We start from the raw sequence: 23622 nt of genomic DNA, 5'->3' as shown, positions 1-23622 counted from the left end.
GCAGTTCCTTACTGAGAGAATTAGGACAAGAACAACAAAAAAGGGAGGGCGACTCATTTTGGGCACTATTCTCCAAATATCTAGTAGCTGACACACAGAAGCCAGAGTTAACACCTGCAAAGAAATGAGCCATGGCAGAGATGGGAACCAAAAGGTGAGGAGAAAGGATAAAATATAACTGCAAAATTGGTTAATGCAATTTCTTTGCATTTATCTATATGATCAATAGAATGACTATCTTTTCTGAATATTACTGCACTTTATTATTGTGGTACCTTACCCTCTTGAAATGAGTAGCTGACTGAACCTTCCTGACTGGCTGCATCAAAGCATCTCGTACTATGATACTGATGTCAGCCCCAGAATACCCATCTGTTTTCTTTGCCAATGATAGGTAATCTTCATCAGACAGACTGTTTATCGTTGGTCCAAGGTGCAATCTAAACATCATTGCACGAGCACCCTGTTCAGGTAATGGAATGTAGATACGTTTCTCAAATCTGGAAAACAACAGTTTTCAGTATAAGAAATTGTTACGCCAAAGGCTCCGGTGAGAATGAGGTGCATTAACCATCCCGATAGTATCAACCCAATTTGATTTGGTCAGTAATGGTTGGTGATCATTGTGCATACCAAAATATGTGACTGTCATACAGATCCCCACCTACCATGAATGAGGCATATTAATTTTGTCATATGAGCATTGATTTTAAACTGTTGCTGGAGTGAAGAAATGACTTGTCTGAAGATCACCAGACACTGGGCTAGAAGGACATTTGCATACTAAGAGACGCTGTTTGTAGAGCCAAATTACTATTCCCTGCTCCAATTAACCCAAATGAATTTTGATCACTAGACATTGAAGGTGTAAGGAAGCGCATTCCAGAGACTGCTAAGGTAATACAATCCACAAACCTTGTAAGAGACTGTTTCACATAAGGAGCGAGTCACATGACTAACTTAGACAACCTGGGGTGTTTTGAATTGTGCCCCACAGAAAAGGCACAGAAGGTAGTGTGCAACTGAAGCTGGAACAAGCCTCTCTCTCTCTCCCAAGCCACCGGGCCCACAGAAGACACGTAAACCTCAAGAGAGAAAAGACTCCTACATCGGAACAAGTTGAAGCATGAACTGGGCCCCAACGAACTGCAACCAAAGACTCTACATTGAACTTAAAGGACTGTAACTACCAGATATTGCCTCAAACTTTTCCCCTTTTTTCCTTCTACTTTTTCTGTCTGTGTGTGCATTTATCGCGTATGCATGCTAGCATGGTCGCGTCACACATTCGTAGTCATTAACCGGATTAGAGTTCAAAATTAATAAACTTCTACCTTTCTTGTTTAAATCTAAGGAAACCTGTTTGATTCCTTTGCCTTCCAATTAGAGCAGTGAACAAGGATTCACTAAAGGGGAGCTAAAAATACGGTGTTTTTAAAATTAAATCCCGTTACGGTTAAACTAGGCAAAGACTAAGAGGGAGCCCCTAGACCCCTTCTTACCTGGTTGTAACTGACTATCTGCATAATCCCATATATGGCATTAAATCGATATACTAGGGGCAGCACAGTGGCGCAGTGGTTAGCACCGCTGCCTCACAGCTCCAGGGACCCGGGTTCGATTCTGGGTACTGCCTGTGCGGAGTTTGCAAGTTCTCCCTGTGTCTGCGTGGGTTTCCTCCGGGTGCTCCGGTTTCCTCCCACATGCCAAAGACTTGCAGGTTGATAGGTTAATTGGCCATTATAAATTGCCCCTAGTATAGGTTGGTGGTAGGGAAATATATAGGACAGGTGGGGATGTGATAGGAATATGGGATTAGTGTAGGATTAGTATAAATGGGTGGTTGATGGTCGGCACAGACTCGGTGGGCCGAAGGGCCTGTTTCAGTGCTGTATCTCTAAACTAAACTACTTTACTAAGTTAGGAGTAGGCGATGGGTTGAATTTGCATTGGCAAATGGACAGACCGAACTCAGTGCACAGAATCATTTGCATTCTTTTTTGGGATGCTGTGCCCAACAGAACATTATACTACCATGGAAACATCAATTCAGGTGGGTCTCAGTAGAAGCAGTTTGCATGCCATGATTTAGGATTCCATGGTAATACCAAGATAAATTAAAAGGCACAAGTATCTTCAAAATAATTTAAAATCTCTACAGGGAGAATCAAATTTATGACTGAGAATAAATCAGATCTTTATAGCGTTTGCTTTCTATTTTTTTTTACTAATCAACCTAACAATTTGTATTTTGATTTATGCCAAAAATGCATCATCCAGCAGAAACTAGTCATGATAAAACATAAATTGTGAACAATTTTCTATTATCCCTCGTGATAGCATTGAAAATTTGAAATTAGATACAAGATTATGCTGGATGCATGCATTTAGGATTTCCCATATATTATGCTAGTTATTTCACTCTATGAAATGACAAAAAAAAGTACCCCAGGAGATTGTACATATTATTTCATATCCAAGAGTCACAGCTTTTTGTACAATTACATTATTCAATAGCAACATGAAACATGCACAAAAAAAAACAATGTTTGAATGTTCTACTTTGTTAAGAGAGATAATTGTTTCAATGAAAGGTTGCTCTGTATTTCTTGTGAGTGCAGCATTTCACAAGGGGCTGCTTTCAGTTGTCCTGACAACAGGTTTGTCAACCAGAAAAAGGAAGCGTCATCATTGTGTATGCATACATGCTAATAGGAAGTCATAATTTGTTTACTGGTGTGGCTAATCTTTTGACAGATGTTATTTTCATTAACAAGGCATTTGTAAAAAAAAAAAACACATTTTACCTCCTTCTTATGGCAGAATCTAGAACCCATGGGATATTTGTTGCTCCAAGTACCAAGATTCCTTCATTATCTACTCCAACACCTGCCAAAAGTTATCAGTAGTTTCATTGCGTAATGTGCATTATGTACATAACAGGACATAGTAGGACTTTAGAACAGTGACAAGGTGAATTTCATCGTTTCATAAACTCTATGTTGGAAATTCCATCAAGTGAAATTTAGATTAAATAAATTCTGGTACGAGTTATATCTTAGCAGGTATCATCTGACATGTGCCAGTTAATGTTCAGGTTCACAATTCAGTGATGGGTCAGATTATTCATTAAAAAAGATTGCAGTTCAAAGGAAAGCAAATTTTCATCAATACATATGAAGATTAAAATTTTTCAATCGAACATGTCAGTTTCTAGTAGCACAAATCACAATAGGCGATCAATTCAGGCATTGTTTTTTTATATAGATTATATGGCAGGAGTATTGTTGGATGGAAACATTACTCTAGAAAACTACAATTGAAAATGCCAGACAGCAGTAAAGTTGCATTTTTCTAGCCTTTGATGAAGATGTACAAATTTCAAGGTTTTCTTGGGAGAGAAGTGTTGGTTCAGAAGATCACTGATGGTGATTAAAGCTTTCAAATAGCTTTCATCCGCTGATATATGAATTTTGTTAAGTCTACGGACTTCTGTCACGTTATTTAGATGAAATGTTTCCCACTAGACCATATTTAATAAATAAAAGCACTAAAAGTGCGAACAGGTTTATCATTTTCTGCAGTATAACACTAAGTCAAATTTAAACTGCAATGTTTTACAGTTATTCCGATATTCCACAAAACAATCTGGGAGCATAAGCTGCTCTTAGACTGGGACCTGTAGTCCTCAACACACCCAATTGGCAAACACAAATTTAAAAATATTCACAGAACTGAACTTGCTGCCAGCTTTTCTTCGACATGCCATTTAGAGCCCAAAATTAAACTGCAGCTTTTAATTCTGTAGCTTGTTAACAAAATGAGAACATCGCTGAACATTGTAAACTGATATTACATTGATTTGAACACTGAACTATTCTCTTGTTTTAATTTGTCAAGTAAGAACAAACAATTTATTACATTAAAGGCACTATATAAACAAAAGTAGTTATTGTTGAATTGTCTAATTGGTAAGAGTTACTTAGGTCTAACTGTCCTATCTCAAAATAAAAGCAAAATACTGCAGATGCTGGAAACCTGAAATAAAAACAAGAAATGCTGGAAATACTGAGCAAGTCTGGCAGCATCTGTGGAGAGAGAAGCAGAGTTAACGTTTCAATTCTGATGAAGGGTCACTGACCTGAAACGTTAACTCTGCTCCTCTCCACAGATGCTGCCAGATCTGCTGAGTGTTTCCAGCATTTCTTGTTTTTATGTCCTATTTCATTGTGGTTTAGGAGACCATGCTGTAAGCAGACTGACCGCCACGTTTGGTATGCCATACATTGACACTTCAAAATTAATTTATTGACTGATGCGCTTTTGGACTCCCTGAAGAAGTGAAAGGTGCTATATAAATGCAAGTTTTCATTTCTTAATTTCAGTTTTTTTTAAATACCGAGAGAAATGCAAATTTGAAACATGATCTGATAGACAAAATTAATGAGTCGCATCTAGGACTTAATTACAATTTCTTTCTCTCTCCCTGTTGCAGGGGCTAGTTGGAACAGACTCCCAGCAAAACCTGTTAAATGCTGTGTTGATTGATAGCTTTTAAAACAAGAACATAAATATCTGGATGTTTGAGGTTTGTAAAGATACATTTAAAAAAGGATCACAGCGCTGTGTAGCACAATAGTTTTGCTGGCACCACAGAATCATCAGGTTATGGAAAACAACCAAAAAACAAAGGATGTAATCTGCGGCTGACATTCTGAAATTTTTCTTAATTTGGTTTTGGGACAAGCAGAGAGAGAGAAACTTCAGAAACCCCTGCTCAGAAGATTAATTGGCTGGATAAAGTCCCCAACAAAGTTGAAGTTACTGGAAGGAATGGGTCTGGTGGCCTGAGTGAACTTTTCGGATTCCATGCTTTAAATTCTTAGAATCTGCATACAACTTTAGACTCAAGCTATAAACAAGGCTACTAATTTACTAACCCCAAAGATGCTTACCCTGCATCTGGACCAAGAATTCAGTTTTAATACGCCTCGCAGCTTCACTTTCATTTTCACTCCTCGAGCCACAAAGAGAATCAACTTCATCAATGAAGATAATTGAAGGTTTGTGTTCTCGGGCAAGTTGAAATAAATTCTTTACCAACCTGAATAAAGCAGAAATTACTAATTACTGTGTTTTTTAAAATAACTATAATCATTCCTGTGATGTAGCCACCACAAATACCTGAAAATACCTGACAGCCGAAAGGTCTTACTTAGATTATGCAACTCCTGTCCACAAATCTTACTTCCTGTTTTCAGGATTTTAAATCACATTTTTGGGGTTAATGCTTACCAATGTCAATCTTCCCCATTCAATTTTGCCATGTCAACTGTCACAATGTAGTTGCAGGCTTTGGCCACTGGTTGCTTTATGTAGTTAGTTTCTCCTCCAATCATGTCAGCCTTGTATGTGCATGCATGTATATGCATGTCTCACACAATTAAAATTAATTAACTAATTGTAGCATATGTCATGGGCAATATAGTATTGTCCTCCTGGCAAAGGAGAAGCACAATGTGAAAATATTTTTTAAAATCTAATCAAAGCAAAAAGTGCAGCCTCAAATTAAAAGACAATGGTTTAGAAGGGAAATGCACACAAATGTAGCATAACATTTTGGAGTGTTCAGTGAATTCAGTATAATTTATGCAATTTACTGAATAAACACCTGCTTTCATTATAGCTTCATTCAAATTTCAAAAGACTGTTGACTGCAGATTGCAAGCTGAATGTGGAGATTAGAGGTTGGTGAGTGGCGAGTTCAGTGAAGCGGGGAGATGATGCTCCATTTTTCTACTTTTTTTCCTACTTTATTAACCCTCCAGTATTTGGCTCTTGCTTCGGTGCAGTGGAAGGAGCCGTTTGATGAGTACCTTGTAAGCTATTCTACTTATAATAAATAGTCTGGAAAGTTAAGGTAAGGCAGGGAGCTCTGCCGAGTGGAATGTACAGCCTGTGGCACGTGGAAAGTCATGGACACACCACGTGTCCTAGACAAACACATATGCAGGAAGAGTCACCGGCTGCAAAAGCTTGAACTCCAGGTTTCGGAACTCGAGCAGCAGCTGGAGTCACTGCTGTGCATCCACAAGGTGAAGGACTACGTGGATAGCATGTTTAAGGAGGTGGTCACATCACAGGTTAGGAGCATGCAGGCAGATAGGAAATGGGTGACCCGTCAGGCAGTTTAAGAAAACCAGGCAGGTAGTGCAGTAGTTCCCTGAAATGATCTCACTCACTGATCAGTTCTCCATTTTGGATACAAGTGAGGGTGATGGTTCCTCAAAGGAATGCAGTCAGAGCCAAGTTTGTAGCACCACAGGTAGCTCAGCTGCACAGGAGGAAATGAGTGGAAGCGCAGTAGTGATAGGGGATTCGTTAGTTAGGGGAACAGACAGGCATTTCTGCTGCAGTAAACGTGACTCCAGGAAGGGGTGTTGCCTCCCTGGTGCCAGGGTCAAGATGTCACGGAATGGCTGCAGGACATTCTTCTGGGCGGGGTGAGGTTAACAGCTAGAGGTCATGGTCCACATTGGTACCAATGACATAGGTAAGAAGGGGGATGAGGTCCTGAAAGCAGATTTTAGGGAGCTAGGAAGATTAAAAAGCAGGACCTCAAAAGCAGTAATCTCAGGATTACTCCCAGTCCCACGTGCAAGTGAGCATAGCAATAGAAGAATTGAGCGATTGAACACGTGGCTGGAGAACTGGTGTAGGAGGGAGGGCATCAGATTTCTGAGACATTGGGACCAATTCTGGGGCAGGTGGGACCTGTACAAGATGGACGGGTTGCATCTTAACAGGACTGGGACGAATATCCTCATAGGTAGATTTGCTAGTGCTGTTGGGAAAGGGTTTAAACTAAATTGTCAGGGGGATGGGAACCTGAGAGGGAGCTCAGATAGGAGGTAAGCAAAACTGCTAATTTGCCAAGGGTGTGGGAACCAGGAGCAAGTATGAGAGAGGAATACTGAGGTGCACAGAATACTGGGAGAAATAGATAGCACGAGAGTAGGGAATAGGAAGTTATTAGGTGGGGTCAGAGTAAAGGAGAAAGGAATAAAGTCTAAAACAGGGTTAATGTGCATGTATGTGAATGCAGAGTGTGGTTAGTAAGACTGGGGATTGCGCAGATTGCCATGTGGAACTAAGATGTTGTGGCTATAACAGAGACCTGGCTCAAAAAGGGCAGGACTGGGTGTTAAAGAGTCCTGGATACAAGATGTTCAGGAAAGATAGGTAAGGGAAAAAACAGGGAGGGGTGGCAGTATTGATTATGGAGAGCATTGCAGTGCTGGATATAAAGGATGTCCCAGAGGGGTCGAGGACAGAATCAATTTGGCTAGAGCTAAGGAACAAAAAAGGTGTGGTTACATAGCTCGGTGTTGTCTATAGGCCACCAGCTAATGGGAAGGGCGTGGAGGAACAAATTTGCAAGGAAATTACAGACAGTGCAAAGATTATAGGGTAGTTATAATGGGAGACTTTAATTATCCAAACAGACTGGGATAATAGTGTAAAGGGCAGAGAGGGGCAAGAGTTCCTAGAGTGTGTGCAGGAAAATTTTCTGCAACTGTATGTTGCTAGTCCAATGAGAAAGGAGGCACTGCTAGACCTGGTCCTTGGGAATGAGGTGGGCCAAGTGGATCAGGTGTCAGTATGAGAGAATTTAGGGGTTGGTGATCATTGTATCATAAGGTTTAGGCTGACTATGGAAAAGGACAAAGAGCAATCCAGAAGAAGAATAATTAACTGGGGGCAGGCCAACTTCATTGGGGTAAGAATGGAGCTGGGGGAAAAAAATTGGCATTAAAAGCTGGCAGGAAAACCGGTAGATGAACAATGAACTACCTGCAAAGAGCAGAGAGTTCAGGCACAATCAAGGTATGTTCCCTTGAAGTGGAAAATTGGCAAACAAATCCAGAGCTCCCGGGATGACAAAAGAGGTAGAAATTAAGTTAAGAAAAAGTGTGCTCATGACAGATTGCAGGTAGAAAATACCATTGAGAACCAGGCTGAATATAGAAGGTCCAGAGATGAAGTGAAAAAGCAAGTAAGAGAAGCAGAGAGAGCATGAAGAGAGACTGGCATTAAAGGAAATCCCAAAGTTTTATATAGGCATATAAATAGCAAAAGGGTGGTAAAAGGATGAGTGGGGCCGATTAGGGACCAGAAAGGGGATTTACACATGGAGGCAGAGAGCATAGAGGTATTAAATGAATACTTTGCATCTGGCTTTACCCAAGGAAGACGATGCAACCCAGGCAATGTTCAAAGAGGAGGCAAGTCAGACACTAGAGGGGTTTAAAACTGATAAAGAGGAAGTATTAGATAGGCTGTCCATACTTAAAGTGGATAAAGCACCAGGACCATATAAGATGCATCCAAGGACACTGAGGGAAGTGAGGGTGGAAATTGCAGAGGCACTGGCCATAATTTTTCAGTCTTCCTTCGACTTGGGGGTGGTGCCAGAGGACTGGAGAATTGCGAACGTTACACCCTTGTTCAAAAAAGGTGTAAAGATAAGCCCAGCAACTACAGGCCAGTCAGTTTAACTTTGGTGGTGCGTAAACTTCTAGAAAAAAATAATTCGGGACAAAATTAAGTCACGTGGACAAATGCAAATTAATTAAGAAAAGCCAGCATAGATTTCTTAAGGGAAAATCATGTTTAACTAATTTGCTGGAATTTTTTTGAGGAGGTAACAGAGGGCGTTGATGAGGGTAATGCTGTTGATGTGGTGTACATGGACCTTGAAAAGGCATTTGATACAATGCCACACAACACACTTGTGATCAAACATGTAGCTCATGGAATAAAAGGGACGGTAGCAAGATGGATACGCAATTGGCTGAGTGACAGGAAACAAAGAGCAGTGGTTAATGGATGTTTTTCAGGCTGGAGGAAGGTTTGTAGTGGAGTTTCCAGGGATCAGTATTGGGACTCTTGCTTTTCCTGATATATATGAAATACCGAGACCTTGGAGTACAGGGCACAATTTCACAGTTCGCAGATGATACGAAACTTGGAAGCATTTTGAACTGTGAGGAGGATAGTGCTTCAAAAGGACATAGACAAGTTGGTGGAATGGGCAAAGAGGTGGCAGATGACGTTCAATGCAGAAAAATGTGAAGTGATTCATTTTGGTAGGAAGAACATGAAAAGGCAATACAGAATAAAGGGTACAATTCTAAAGGGGGTGCAGGAGCAGAAGGAGCTAGGTGTACATGTGCATAAATCATTGAAGGTGGCAGGACAGGTTGAGAGAGCAGTTATTAAAGCATACAGTGTCCTAAGCTTTATTAATACAGGCACAGAATACAAGAGCAAGGAAGTTATGTTGAGCTTGTATAAGACACTAGTTCGACGTCAGCTGGAGTATCATGTCCAATTCTGGATGCCGCACTTTAGGAAAGACGTGAGGACATCAGGGAGTACAAAAACGATTCACAAGAATGGTTCCAAGGATGTGGAATTTCAGTTAAGATAGATTGGAGAAGTTAGAACAGTTTTCCTTGGAGAAGAGAACGCTGAGAGGTGATTTGATAGAGATATTCAAAGTAGATGGACAGAAACTGTTCCCACTCGTAAAAGGATCGAGAATAAGAGGGCACAGATTTCAAGTATTTGTTAAGAGAAGCAAAAGCGACATGAGGAAAAACATTTTCACACAGTGAGTGGTTAAGGTCTGGAATGCACTGCCTGAGAACATGGTGGAAGCAGGTTCAATTGAAGCATTCAAAAGGGAATTAGACTGTCATATGAAAAAGGAAGAATGTGCAGGGTTACAGGGGAATGGAACTGAGGGAATTGCTCTTTCAGAGAGCCAGTGCAGACACAACGGGATGAATCGCCTCCTTCTGCACTGTAGTGATTCGGTAATAATGTCAAGAAGGCTTCTTTCCAAAGATCCACATAACCCCAGCTGGCCTCAGTGAACAATGGCATTAATTATTTCACCACGTTAATTTCACTTTGAGTTGGCTTAACGCTCCTGATCTGGATTGAAATGGTACAGAGAAAATGAGGTGCAACGTCCTACAAAAATAGCTCTCAAATAAAAGAGGCAGGGAAATGTAAAACTGCCCAATTTGCAAATAGGCAGTCATCAAAGATATTATTTCAAAGCTCCATACAGTGAACATGATAGAAACTCACTTTTCACTTTCTCCAAGCCATTTAGAGACCAAGTCAGAGGAGGAGATTGAGAAAAATGTAGAGTTGTTTGCTTCTTTTGCCACAGCTTTTGCTAGGTAAGACTTGCCAGTTCCAGGAGGACCAAACAGAAGGATTCCTCTCCATGGAGTTCGTTTACCTGGAGAGAATATTCCTTTAGGTCATTTGAATTCCAAAATCCAGCTACAAAAAGATCTTTGAAGTCATAACTAAGTAAAATTATGTAGAGGTTACATCAGGTACTACTCAAAAGAATAGCAAATCTAACTTCATATATCACCTTGTGATGACAGGTTATAGTTATACAGGAAAAAAGAAAATATTCCAAATTATCCATTTCTGAAGAGTGAAACAATTTGGTCTTTACCTGTATTGCTTGAATGCGTTTAAAAGATATTTCCATAATGTTCAACAATTTTCTCAACAATAAGTTGTTAGCCTGCAAAACTCTGGTGATTTAAAGCATTATCAACCTAGAGACTATGATGGCTCATCCGTCATAAACAAGCTAACATCAATGATGCTTATATATGCAAATCACTGGCTTCAAAACAATGGTAATCTCCTGGTGTCAATTAGCTGAAATGGCTGCAGTCACTTAAACGGATTGTCTGCTGTGTGTCCATCATCTTTCGTAGGATGCCAACCAACCATTGTCAAGCATCTCAAGTTACCTACACAAAATGATAGATAGCTAATTTTGGATAAAGATAAGTCGTTTATCCACAGTGCAAAGTATAAGTCAGGCTACAGCCCTTGGCAGCATGAACCCCAATACAATCTTCATTTTCTTTTAAAGACCTTTGGAAAAAGCAAAGAAACTTAAATCCTATCAAATCCTATCCTTCTACCTTCAATTTCTCCAAAACAGATTGCATATTGGAATATTCTGAAAACTACATTTGTGCAGAATGGACAGATGATAAACACTCCAACTGCTGAGGTAAAAATATCGAGATGAACTGCAGACTTTTGGGACAGGCTGAGGTCTTGAAGTAAATTGTAGTAAAAGATACAAAAATGATCAAATTTAATCATGTTATTGTAACATATGACATTGAATTTTTAAATGCTATTTATTGGACTTCAAAAATTAGAGAAAAGTATAAAAGGTGTGTCAGCTGTGGCTCAGTTGATGGCACTCTCACCTCTGATTCACAAGCTTGTAGGTTCAAATCCTACTCCAGGAACTTCAGCATAAAAATTGAGACTCTATTGAGGGAGGCTGCACTGTTGTAGGGGTCATCTTTTGGATGAGACATTATCCCCAGCCTCTGTCTGCTTTCTAAGGTGCACGTGAAGGATTCCATGGCACAATTTTGATGAAGAGCAGGGGAATAGTCATCGGTGTCCTGGTCAATATTTATTCCTCAATCAACATCACAAAAACAGATTATCTGGTCATAATCACCTTGCTGTTTGTGGGAGCTTGCTATGCACAAATCGGCTGCTGCATTTTTTGCATAACAGTGACTGCACTTCAGAAAGTACTTAATGACTAAAGTGCTTTGGGACGTCCTGAGGTCATGAAAGCTGCTACATAAACACAAATCCTTTTTTCTAGGAAAAGGTGATTTATAGAGAAATACAGGACCATCTAGTGATATGACAGGCTATAGTGATAGGTTAGTGATGCGGCTTAACACCAATACTCCCATTAAAGTGTTCCTCTGGCACAGTAATAGTTACAGATAAGTGCAACGGGCTAGAGTTAATATTTTAATAACTTGCAGTGCCTTTAATGTAATAAAATGTTCCAAGGCACCTCACAGGAGCATTATGATGCAAAATTTGACACTGATTCACGTAAGGACCTATTAGGACAGATGACCAAAAGCTTGGTCAAAGAGGTGAATTTTAAGGTGCGTCTTAAAGGAGGAAGCAGAGTGAGAGTGTTGGTGAGGTTTAGGGAGTGAATTCCATAGCTTAGGGCTTCAGCAGCTGAAGGCACAGCCACCAATCGTGGAGCGATTAAAATCAGGGATGCTCAAGAGACCAGAATTAGAGCGCAGGTATCTCGGAGGGTTGTGCAACTGGAGGAGATTACAGAAGTGTAGGAGGGGCAAAGCTGTGGAGGGATTTGAAAACTAGGATGAGAATTTTGAAATGGAGGTATTTCTCAATCGGGAGCCAATGAATGTGAGCGAGCACAGAGGTGATGGGTGAATGGAACTTGGTGCAAGTTAGGACATGGGCAGAGTCTTGGCTGACCTCAAGTTTACAGAAGGTAAAATGTGAGAGGACAGCCAGGAGTGCATTGGAATAGTCAAATCCAGAGGTAACAAAGGCATGGATGAGGGCTTTAGCAAATGAGTTGAGGCAGGAGCAGAATCTGGCGATGTTATGGAGGTGAAAGGAGCCCGTCTTAGTGGTGGCACGGATTTGTGGTGGGAACCTCATCTCAGGGTCAAATATGACACCAAGTTGCTAACAGTCTGGTTCAGCCTCATACCGTTGCCAAGGAGAGGGACAGTGTTTGTAGCAGGGACTGAAAACAATGGAACCGCCATTAGAAATGTTTATATAGCACATTTGAATGGGGTGCATGCCCAATGCAAGATTTTTAATGAGATTTTATAAAGAGATAGTCATCCCTGTGAAATGTTACCAACCTGTAAAGAGATGAGGAAACTTTATGGGCAAAATCACAGCCTCTTTAAGAGCTTCTTTGGCACCTTCTAGACCTGCAATGTCACTCCAACCCACATCTGGCTTCTCCATAACGATGGCACCTACACAGTAAAAAGGAATTTACAAAGATACAAGAAACACAAGTTCAACAGAGTTACATTATGGATCACCCTCTTTAAAAAAAAAAGTTCAAAAAATCTTCATCTATTTTACTTTGGATATTCACATTTAAACAAACAGAGCTTCAGTGCTATCAGCAACTCTGGATTTTCAGAATTTATGACTTACACACGAAGGAAGCCGATATGGAATTAGTTCTGCACATTTAATGAGTTAAATCAAACAGAGTAACAGAAACAAAAAGACTTGCACTTATATAGTGCCTTTAATGTAGTAAAGTGTCTCAATATGCTCCACAAAAGAAAATGAATAATCCAAAGGAAGAGAAATCAGGAGTGAAAGAAAAGCTTGGCTAAAGAGTTGAGTTTTAAGGGAAGTATCAAAAGAGGAGAGGCAGAGAGGGTTAAGAAAGAATTTAACAGTGAAATTTACATGGCTGGTTATCTGGCTGCCACAGGTGCAGCGAAGGATGGAGGGGCTCACAAGAAGCTAGTGTGAAAGGAATGGCGAGTGGCAGGTGGCAAAGAAATGTATAAAGCTACAGGAAGTTACAGAAATAGGGAAGTATGAAGCATGGAGGGATTTAAAGACAGGGACATAAAATTCAAATGAAGCTTTGCAGTTCTGAACACCAATTTAAGTTGACGAGGATGGGGCTGATGGGAGAGTGGGACTTTGTGAAGGATGGGGACAAGGAGCAGAGTTTTGAACAAGGTGGAGTTAGGGAGAGTGGATGCTGGAGATCATCTAGGAGAGCAGTAGAGTAAGAGAGATTGCAAGTGACTAAGGCACAGTTAAAGATTTCAATGGCTGAAAAGCAACAAGCTAAAACTGATCCAGACTTTTTCCATCAGTTGGTTAACTTTTGTAAAAAGGACCCTTATGTGAAGCTCCTCTCACAAGGAGCTTAGTCATAAACCTGCAGGATGCTGCAATATAAAATGATACAACCAGTCATTAATGGATAAAGAATTGCTAAAGCCAAAATACCTGACAAGCAAAAGTTAATTTTTCTTTTAATTTACAGCACTTTAAAAATAAAAAGAATCAAAACAAGACCTGCAAGTAGTTTGTGCGATGAGAAAAATTCCTGTTTATGTCTATAGCGTTCATTAGGTTTATAAATGTGCACAGCAGCTAAAATGAAGTTTTAATAAAGGCAAAGAACCAAATGAACTGTGATCTGCTCCTTTACTTAAGTTTTGAATTATCATCCAACATCCTAGGAGCTGTCTAAATTCTAAATATCTACTAACATTGGGGCACATATTTCATTGATAGCTCATTGTTACTGCAGTATCTGTTACACCCGTGAGAGGACATTTCAAATTTAAAAGGTGTTATCCTGTGTGATGCACAATAGTTGCTCTTTTATGGTAAGTATACGTCACCCTGTGGTTGCTTTTTTTATAGTAAGTGTATGTCACCTTTGGTTGCACAACTTAGCAATGGGTTCACACAAATCACTCAAAACGCTTTCTCAAAATTCTCACCTGCCCATTTTTTCCACAATAATTGAAATTACTGTCAAAAATAAGTGTTTCAACGCAACACGAATTATGGATTTAACAATGTGATGAAATTTAACTAGAACATTTTCCGTGTGTTTTTAAATGCTTCCTTTAAAGATTTTCTTCATTAAAGATCTCAGATTCTCCAAAATGGATTTGATATTTTTGTCCAATTCTGTAACCTGAACTTGGATTGTGCAGGCTGAGCACATGTCGTATGCCTGAAGTCTGTGTGTGCACAAACCTTCAGGCACATGATAAGCCCTACAATGAAAGTTCAGTTGGCCCTACCCATATGACTCAGCCCAAAACCAGGAAGCCTGCAGGTTTTATCCCTGGTCTGTGCTGAGTTAGCTGCTCTTACCCAAGCCGGGCAGTTCAAGTGCCCTGAGTGAGACTGGACTTGAGATAGTGGGAAGGGCAATAAAGGTATTGAAATAAAAGCAACTGTTGTTCCCATCCTTGATTAGTATCCAAGAAAACCTGTGTGGAAATCAGGTGAACTGCACATAGGAGTTTCACCATGTACAGTCATGCCCTAAGAGGAATACCCTCAAAGCGCAGGTTCAGATTTAGGTGCAAGGCCTATGGGTCTTTCTGCATTCTCTAAACCTGATAGAAAACTGAACAAATTGTAGTTTCCACTCCATTCCCAACACCACTCTATTGGATAAAAGAATTATGTAGCTATATGATTCTGAGCCAGCCTTTTCCCCATCCCTGAGCTGCCCTTGCATTTCTATAATGTAGAATATAAGGGGAAAACATTTTACTAGCAGACCTTCTATGAAATTGTTCAGCAAGTCAAAGGTTATGGTGTCATTAGGTGCTGTGTGGCAACAGAGTGCATATGGTCACTGAAAAGATTTGGAAAGATGTTAGAGAGCTGATGATTTTTTAAAAAATAGTTCCTCAGAAATTTGAACCAATCTACATAATCCCTAACTCATTGTCAAGGTCATGTAAGAACTGCCAACAGATAGGAATATCAAAAGTATAAAAGAACAAAATAAATCGTTTACAATATATAGAACAAAAATCTCCAGGACAAGGAAAACAGACATCCAACATTAGCACACTTGTAACTAACCACCTCATTGGATTCTAATCACTAGTTTGAACAATTAACCATTAAATTAATTTACATAATGTGTACTTATTAGACACGGGCGGCGCAGTGGTTAGCACCGCAGCCTCACAGCTCCAGGGACCCGGGTTCAATTCTGGGTACTGCCTGTGCGGAGTTTGCAAGTTCTCCCTGTGACCGCGTGGGTTTTCGCTGGGTCCTCCGGTTTCCTCCCACCGCCAAAGACTTGCAGGTGATAGGTAAATTGGCCATTGTAAATTGCCCCTACTGTAGGTAGGGAATATGGGATTACTGCAGGGTTAGTATAAATGGGTGGTTCTTGGGTGGCACAGACTCGGTGGGCCGAAGGGCCTGTTTCAGTGCTGTATCTCTAAATAAATAAAATTTAAAAAAAATAAAATGTAGCCTTAAAAAGGTACTTCAGCAGAATAAGTGTTTTACATTGTAAATATTCCTGTCCTTATAAACCGCAACTTAAACAGCAGTGCCACAGGAGATTTTTTTAATTCTTTCGTGGGATGTAGATGTCGCTGGCAAGTCCAGCATTTGTTCCACATCCCTAATTGCCCTTGAACTAAGTGGTTTGCTAGGCCATTTCAGAGGACAGTTAGGAGTCAACCATACTGCTGTAGATCTGGAGTCACACGTAGACTAGACCAGGTAAGGATGGCAGATTTCCTTCCCTAAAGTACATTAATGAACATGATGGAAGCTGACGTGGTGGAATTTGAACCAGTGTCCCCAGGGCATTAACCTGGATTATTAGTCCAGTGATATTATCCAGAGGTTCTACCAATAAAATATGTCTGTTATACCTGATAATTTCATGCTGAGAACAGCAACTGAATGGGTATTAAATGTAGCAATCACTTCACAAGTTACCTTGTAGCTGACTCTGTAATTTCTTCTTTTCTGAATTGTCAGCCTCTCCATCACTCTCATTCCTGCAATAAAAGTCCAAATACAGCCCATTGAAAGGAAAAAAAACAATAACTTATTTTATACTATGCAATAAGCAATATATTTTAAAATGAGCGACATATCAAATAAAAAGAACGTTTATATAAAATATCCCAGAAGTAACTGTACCACAGTAGTGATGGGATGCAGGCTCAATTTCCCACTTTGTTGAGTCCCAAATATTAATGTATGCATCGGGGAAGCACCACGCAGTGGGCAAGAACCTTCCTTCCATGAGGGAGAAAGCAAGAAGTGCCATGGCAACACCTAATCCATATACTTCGGAATGCTAATTTACAGCAACAAATGGCATGTCCCTTAGCCACTGGTTATGATTTGCCTATGAAGGCTAGAAAGTCAGTAAATACTCTAAAAAGGAAAAAAAACTAAATGTACTGTTGTCATTTTTGGACCTAGTGTACAATCCTGTGCCCAAATGAACCAAAAGCAACTCTATCTTCTCTTGCCATTTCAACACTCCCCCCTGCTCTCATGCTCACATCTCTGTCCTGGGATTGCTGCAGTGTTCCAGTGAACATCAACACAAGCTCGAGGAACAGCATATCATCTACCGATTAGGCACACTACAGCCTGCCGGACTGAACATTGAGTTCAATAATTTCAGAGCATGACAGCCCCCCACTTTACTTTCATTTTTAGTTATTTTTTCTTCCTTATTTTTGCATTCCTTTTTACATTTTTTACAATCTTTTTTTGCATTTATTTCATTTCATCTTAGTTTGTTCAGTTTGCTTACCCACTGTTTTTTTCAGGTTGTTTTTCTTCAGGTTTGCACTTGCTGATGTTCAATATTCAGTATATTCACACCTAATCTGTACTGATGCTTTGTCTTTCAACACACCGTTAACATATTGTTTGCCTTTGCTCCGTGACCTTTTGGTCAGCTATGTGGCCTGGTCCAATCTGCACCTTCTCCTTTGTTATCTCTTGCCCAACCCCCACCTCACTTGTTTATAATCTGTGACTTTTCTAATATTTGTCAGTTCCGAAGAAGGGTCACTGACCCGAAACGTTAACTCTGCTTCTCTTTCCACAGATGCTGCCAGACCTGCTGAGTGAATCCAGCATTTCTTGTTTTGGTTCTATCTTCTCTGTGTCCAGTTGATACCTAATCAGCAACACAGGATCATGCAGCTGAATCTCAGCTTCCCTTGGAGTTCTCACAACATCTTAATTATATGGCAATCATCTGTGCCACTGTTACGGCCCAGCGAGAAAGGTGTCTAGGGGGTCCCTCTCAGCCTTCATCCGGTCTTTCCATAATAGGATTTAATTTTAAACACACCATGTTTTTAGCTCCCCCTTGGTGAATCCTTGTTCACCGCTTTCCAATTATAAGGCAAAGAAACCAGCACAAACAGGTTTTCTTAGGTTTACAGAAGTTGAAATTTATTAAACTTGAACTTAAATTCTAATTCGGTTGACCCCTATGGATACACGGCACACCCATGCTAGCATGCATACACGATACACATGCAAATAGAGACAGAAAAGAGAAGAAAAATAAAGTGGAAAAGTTTGAGGCAATATCCGAAGAGCTTGTGTTATGGTTCTTCGAGCTCACTGTAGAGTCCTTGATTGTAGGTAGATCTTGCTTTTCGTTGGGGCCCAGTATTCTTCTTAAACCTTGTTCGCTGTAGGAGACTTTTCTCTCTTGGGGTTCATGTGTCTTCAGTGAATTCAGAAGCTTGTGAGAAAGAGATGGGAGCAGACAGTAGAGATCGTCTCAGTCCAGGAGCAAACAATCTTTGAGTTCAAACTCTGTGGCCAGTGCAATATGTGCAATTTTGACCCTGAACATAGCTCCACTCCATCACCAAAATACTTAATTCCAGGTCCAAAATAGCCCTCATCTTCATCCTTCCTCAGCCCACTAAGGCTGAAATCCTCATTCATGCCTTTATCACATCCAGATGACATTTCCAAAGTCATCTGCATATACTGCAACTCATCTATATTTCTGTTTTGCACCCTATCCTGCCCACCTATCACCCATGCATGCCAATCTCCATTGGTTCTGTCATCAGTACATTGGTTCCAAAATCCTCAGCCTCATTTTCATGGCTTACCTCCATCCTACATCTGATTTTTTCCAGGCCTATGCCCTTGCTTGATTCACCTCTTACTCTCTTCCACTTATGGATTCTTCCTTTCCTCTGCTCAGTGTCAGATGCTTCAGCCATCCTGCTCCTATACCCTCACAAGGAAATTCTTCCCCGAGCATTTCTAGAACTACTTCAGCTAGTCTTCCTGGCTGCTGGCCTTAGTGACCTCTTGTATTGAACAATGCATGAAGTAAATAAATGAAAAAACTGCAGATCTGAAACCAAAACAGATGATCCTGGAAACACTTAAAAGATCAAGCCACATATGAACATACGAATTAGGAGCAGGAATAGGCAGATCTGATAGTAACCTTAACTCCACATTCCTGCCTACCTCCAATAATCTTTTACCCCCTTGCTTATCAAGAATCTATCTGCCTCTGCCTTAAAAAAATTCAAAGATTCTGCTTCCACCGCCTTTTGAGGAAGAGTGTTCCAAAGACTCACGACCCTCAGAGAGAAAAAAATTCTCATCTGTCTTAAATAGGTGACCCCTTATTTTTAAACAGTGACCGCTAGTTCTAGATTTTCCCACAAGAGGAAACATCCTTTCCACATCCATCCTGTCAAGACCCCTCAGAATCTTATATGTTTCAATCAAGTTGCCTTCTAAACTCTAGCGATACAAGCCTAGCCCATCCAAATTTTCCTCAGAAGACAACCCGCCAATTCCAGGTATTAGTCTAGTAAACCTTCTCTGAAACTGCTTCCAACGCATTTATGTCCTTCCTTAAATAAGGAGACCAATACTGTACACAGTACTCGAGATGTGGTCTCACCAATGCCCTGTATAGCTGAAGCATCTTTGGAAAGCACACTGTTCCCTGCTCTTTCCACAGATGCTGCTAGACCTACTGAGTTTTTCCAGCACTTTTTGTTTTTGTTGAACACGAAGTGCCTGCCTCCTATTTCGCTGCATAATGTGAATGATAATTTCACTTGCCAGGTTTTCATAGCTGAATCCTTACTGGAAACTTCTGGAATTTGAGTCCATTTTACCTTTACTCTTATGCAGTCCAATGTAAATGCTTAGATTTGTATTGTAGAAAGAAAAAAGTTACAAAATCTGGAGTTAAGCAGTTGACTGTTACTGTATGAACATCGACCACTTGGTTCTCATTACCCTTGATTTGGGCAGCAATGTTGAGAGCATAGAAAAAGAAGAACCGAGGGGTAGTCAATTGCCCTGAATCTAGGAACTGGCTCCAAGTGTTTTCAGACTGTTAAATCTACTTCTGTACTTCCATGACTGAAAGTATACTCCAGTCTTCAGTAAATCCCTCGTGTTGAAAGTCCCATGCTTCAGCAGTCATAGCCTTCCTTTCTATACAGGTCACAGAAATACATATAAAATCTGCAGCACAGAGACAGGCTATCTGGCCCAACTGGAAAATGGTTTTTATATGCCACAAAAGCCTCCTTCTATTTAATTATCTCTTTCCACCTTGCTCCCATATCCCTCTATTCTCTTCTTCCTCAATTATACATCACTCCTTCCCCTAAATGTCAATGCTATCTGCTCAAACCACTCAATGTGGCAGTGTGTGCCACATTCTCACCACTGTGTAAAGAAATTCCTCCTACATTCTTCATTTGATCGGCTATCTCATATATATACCTCCTAGTTCTGGATTCACCCACAAATGGAAACTGTTTTACCACGTACAGCCTGCTGAATCCTTCATAATTTTCAAAACCTTTATTAGGTCTCTCAATCTTTTTTCCAGAGAAAAGAGCTTCAGCCTGCAATTTGTTGATAGCATTCTCTCAATTCTGGTAACATCTTTATAAATCTTTTCTGCACTTTCTCTCCAGTACTAAAAATGAACTCCAGTACTTTATTTCCACTCTTAATAGCTTTATCAACATGCACAGCTACTTTGAGCAGGCAGATGGGGTTTGATGTCTCATTACAAAAGACAGCATCTTCAATAATGCAGCACTTGCTCACTGCTGCATAAATTGTCAGTCTCGATTGTAGCATGCTTTTTTCAGTATGGTTTGTAATCTGAACTGTAAAACTATAGCACTAAAGATAAACATTGCTTTTTGTTTTTTTTCTCCAAAGCCCACATTCTAACTTTTTCTCTTTTACTTGTTCCCTGGACGTAGATGACCCTGACATTGCTGCATTTATCGCCCATCGCTTACTCCAGCGACCCGGGTTCGGTTCTGGGTACTGCCTGTGCGGAGTTTGCAAGTTCTCCCTGTGACTTCGTGGGTTTCTGCCGAGTGCTCCGGTTTCCTCCCACAGCCAAAGACTTGCAGGTTGAAAGGTAAATTGGCCATTGTAAATTGCCCCTGCTGTAGGTAGGTGGTAGGAGAATGGTGGGGATGTGGTAGGGAATATGGGATTAATGTAGGATTAGTATAAATGGGTGGTTGTTGGTCGGCACAGACTCGGTGGGCCGAAGGGCCTGTTTCAGTGCTGTATCTCTCTATGACTCTGACTCTATGATGGCAGTAGTTGCCTTCTTGAACTGCGATAGTGCTTGTGTTGATGGTGCTCCCTCAAAGGGAAGGAGTTCCAGGGTTTTCACCCTTTGACAATGAAGGAATGGAACTATCTATGCATGTCAGGATGATGAGTAACTTTAAGGGGAACTTGGAGGCAATGGTGTTCCCATGATGTTGCTGCTCTTGTCCTCTGTGGCAGAGGTCATGGGACTGGGAAATGCTGTTGAAGCAAGTTTGTAAGTTGCTGCAATGCATTCTGTACATATTGTAGTCGGTGTACTGGTGGTGGTTCTGTTGTCAAGAAAACCTGCTATGCCAAATGAGGATTTTTTGATTCGATTGGAAACCTGCATTAAACTTAAAAAAAGGAAAGCTGGAATGTTACTTTCAACTTTTACAAAGTCTTTGCCACAGCTAAAAATGGCTGCCACCATTTGTATTTGAACACCTTTCACATTCCAAGGCATCAAAGTGGAGACATATGTCTGATTAGCCTCTACCCAACACAATGGCTTGCCCTATTGATCGAACTACCTGAGATTGCTTTCATTAGCAAGACTTTCAAAGCCATCTTGAGGCATTCAAGAGTGGAGATGTCCCTCCACAGGGTAAACAGTGAGAATACCACCCGAGAAGGGTTTTGGGCTTTAGACCTCATTAAAAACAAAGAGGATTGACAGAACTATAGTGACTGTCTCTGCAGGCTGTGTAAAACTGGGAGTTTTATTACACACTTCAGACAAGTCACAGAGTCAATCTGTGCAGAAGCCAGAAGACCTCATGTGGGGCGTGCGAGACCTAGCTGCTGGCTGCTAGATCCAAGACAAAGACCCCGGGAAGGACACCCTCTGCTCAACTGTCTCCAAGAGCAACTATCAATCCAGAACTTCAGGATCACAACTTCAGCTGGAAGACAACAGAATTACCCAACCCCACAGACTGTGTATTAATTTTACTTGTTCTGGACTCTAATCCAAACTAAACTATTTCTTATCACACTGTACTCTATTTGTGTGTATGATTCTTGTGTGCATGTGTGAGTGAAAGTATAGTGTAATTTTATTTTATCTACATCAGGTTTAGTTTTTTTTTTTAAGTACAATAAACTCAACTCTTTCTTGTTTAAAATCAAGAAAACCTGGTTCTTTACGATCACAACAAAGGTAAAAGGTAACACACTCACCGAAGTGGTAAACACAACCACTGTTGTGGTCAAACCAGGAGGAGGACAAGAGGAGAGCCTTGTGACCCCTCCTCACCTGATCGTAACACTGTGTATACCATTTAGACTAATACCAAGAAATTTTACACCACCAGTTTCTGTCAGTGTAGACTCATTGCTATAAACATTCCGAGCCAACCTGGTCCAGTGCAGCCAGAGACAGACATTTACCAGGCAATGTGGATAATTGCCCGGGTACACCCCATTTGCGAAAAACAGGAAAAGTCTAACCCAACCAATTACATCTCATCTGTCCCAACTACCAAAGTGATGAGGAATCATCAAAAATGCTATCAAGCAGCACCTGTTTACTAATGCTCAGTTTGGGTTCTTCCAGAACCACTTGGGTCCAGACCTTATCACAGCCTTGACTGAGACATAGAAGTGACATAGAAAAGGTGGAAAAACTGCCCTCAACATCAGCTCAAATTAGAATGAGATAGGTAGAATAACAGATGAAATTTAATTCAGACAAATGTAAAGAGCTGCACATGTAGGGATGGGGATGGGTGTTGTGAAGTGTCATTCAACCTTCATGAATGGCATTGCAACAGTCAAAGTCGTCAGAGATCCAGCAGTTTTAGCAAAATTTGCAACCAATGCAGAACAGGAATCAGTAAAGTCAAGAGTGTTAAACTACACACAGAAAGCGGTAGAATACAAGTCAGAGGAAGTCATAACCAAATTGTATAGTTCCCTGGTCAGACCGTTATTTTGCATGACATGAGGATTGCACTCAAGCATTCCAGTGCAACAAAGAGTCATGAGGAAGGTTCCTAAATGACAAATGAACTAGAAGGAAAGGCTGGAGACACTGACTTTTCAGCCACAACAGAGGCTTTTCTATGTCAATTTTATAGAGGTATACAGGGTGATTTAGGGAATTAAAAAGATAAATTTAGAATATTTTAAATTAACTTGCCGAAGTAGGACACGGGAAAGGTTCAAGCCAGTAAAAGGTCAACTTGCAACAGCCAGGAAATTGCCCTATACAAAGCCGATCAATTCAGATTTCGAGGAAGGTTAATGCAGATGAAACCCTGGAAACTTTTAAGAAACGTTTGGGGAGTGGGGAGTGGGGGTGGGTGGTGGGAGGCGGGAGTGGGGGAAAGGAACTTTAATATTTCTCTGGAAGGATGAATTAAGATAGATTGAATGGCCTTCCTCATCCATTATCCTTTGAACGATAGTTGCAAAAAAATGCACTGCATCTTAACATAAATAGGAACAAAAGCAGGCCGTTTGGCCCTTCAACCCTCACTAAGATGGTGGCAGATCTTAAACCTCAGCTGCACCTTCCCGTACTATCCCGGTATCCCTAGATTCCTT

At 40.6% G+C, this 23622-nt stretch overlaps 1 protein-coding gene across 1 annotated transcript in view; it reads right to left on the bottom strand.

Annotated features, from left to right (window-relative positions):
• Positions 1-23622, bottom strand: part of LOC137384655 (vacuolar protein sorting-associated protein 4B-like) — a 45474-nt gene that overhangs the window by 5301 nt on the left and 16551 nt on the right. The window contains exons 4-9 of the mRNA XM_068058869.1: positions 16411-16472; positions 12792-12911; positions 10162-10318; positions 4956-5104; positions 2808-2889; positions 281-500 (exon numbers count right to left, since the gene is read on the bottom strand). Of these exons, the coding sequence (XP_067914970.1) occupies positions 281-500; positions 2808-2889; positions 4956-5104; positions 10162-10318; positions 12792-12911; positions 16411-16472 (790 nt within the window). The remainder of the gene's footprint in view (positions 1-280; positions 501-2807; positions 2890-4955; positions 5105-10161; positions 10319-12791; positions 12912-16410; positions 16473-23622) is intronic.

Source organism: Heterodontus francisci, chromosome 2 (assembly GCF_036365525.1).
Source record: "Heterodontus francisci isolate sHetFra1 chromosome 2, sHetFra1.hap1, whole genome shotgun sequence".
NCBI lineage: Eukaryota > Metazoa > Chordata > Chondrichthyes > Heterodontiformes > Heterodontidae > Heterodontus > Heterodontus francisci.
This window is presented reverse-complemented; position numbering and strand designations above follow the sequence as displayed.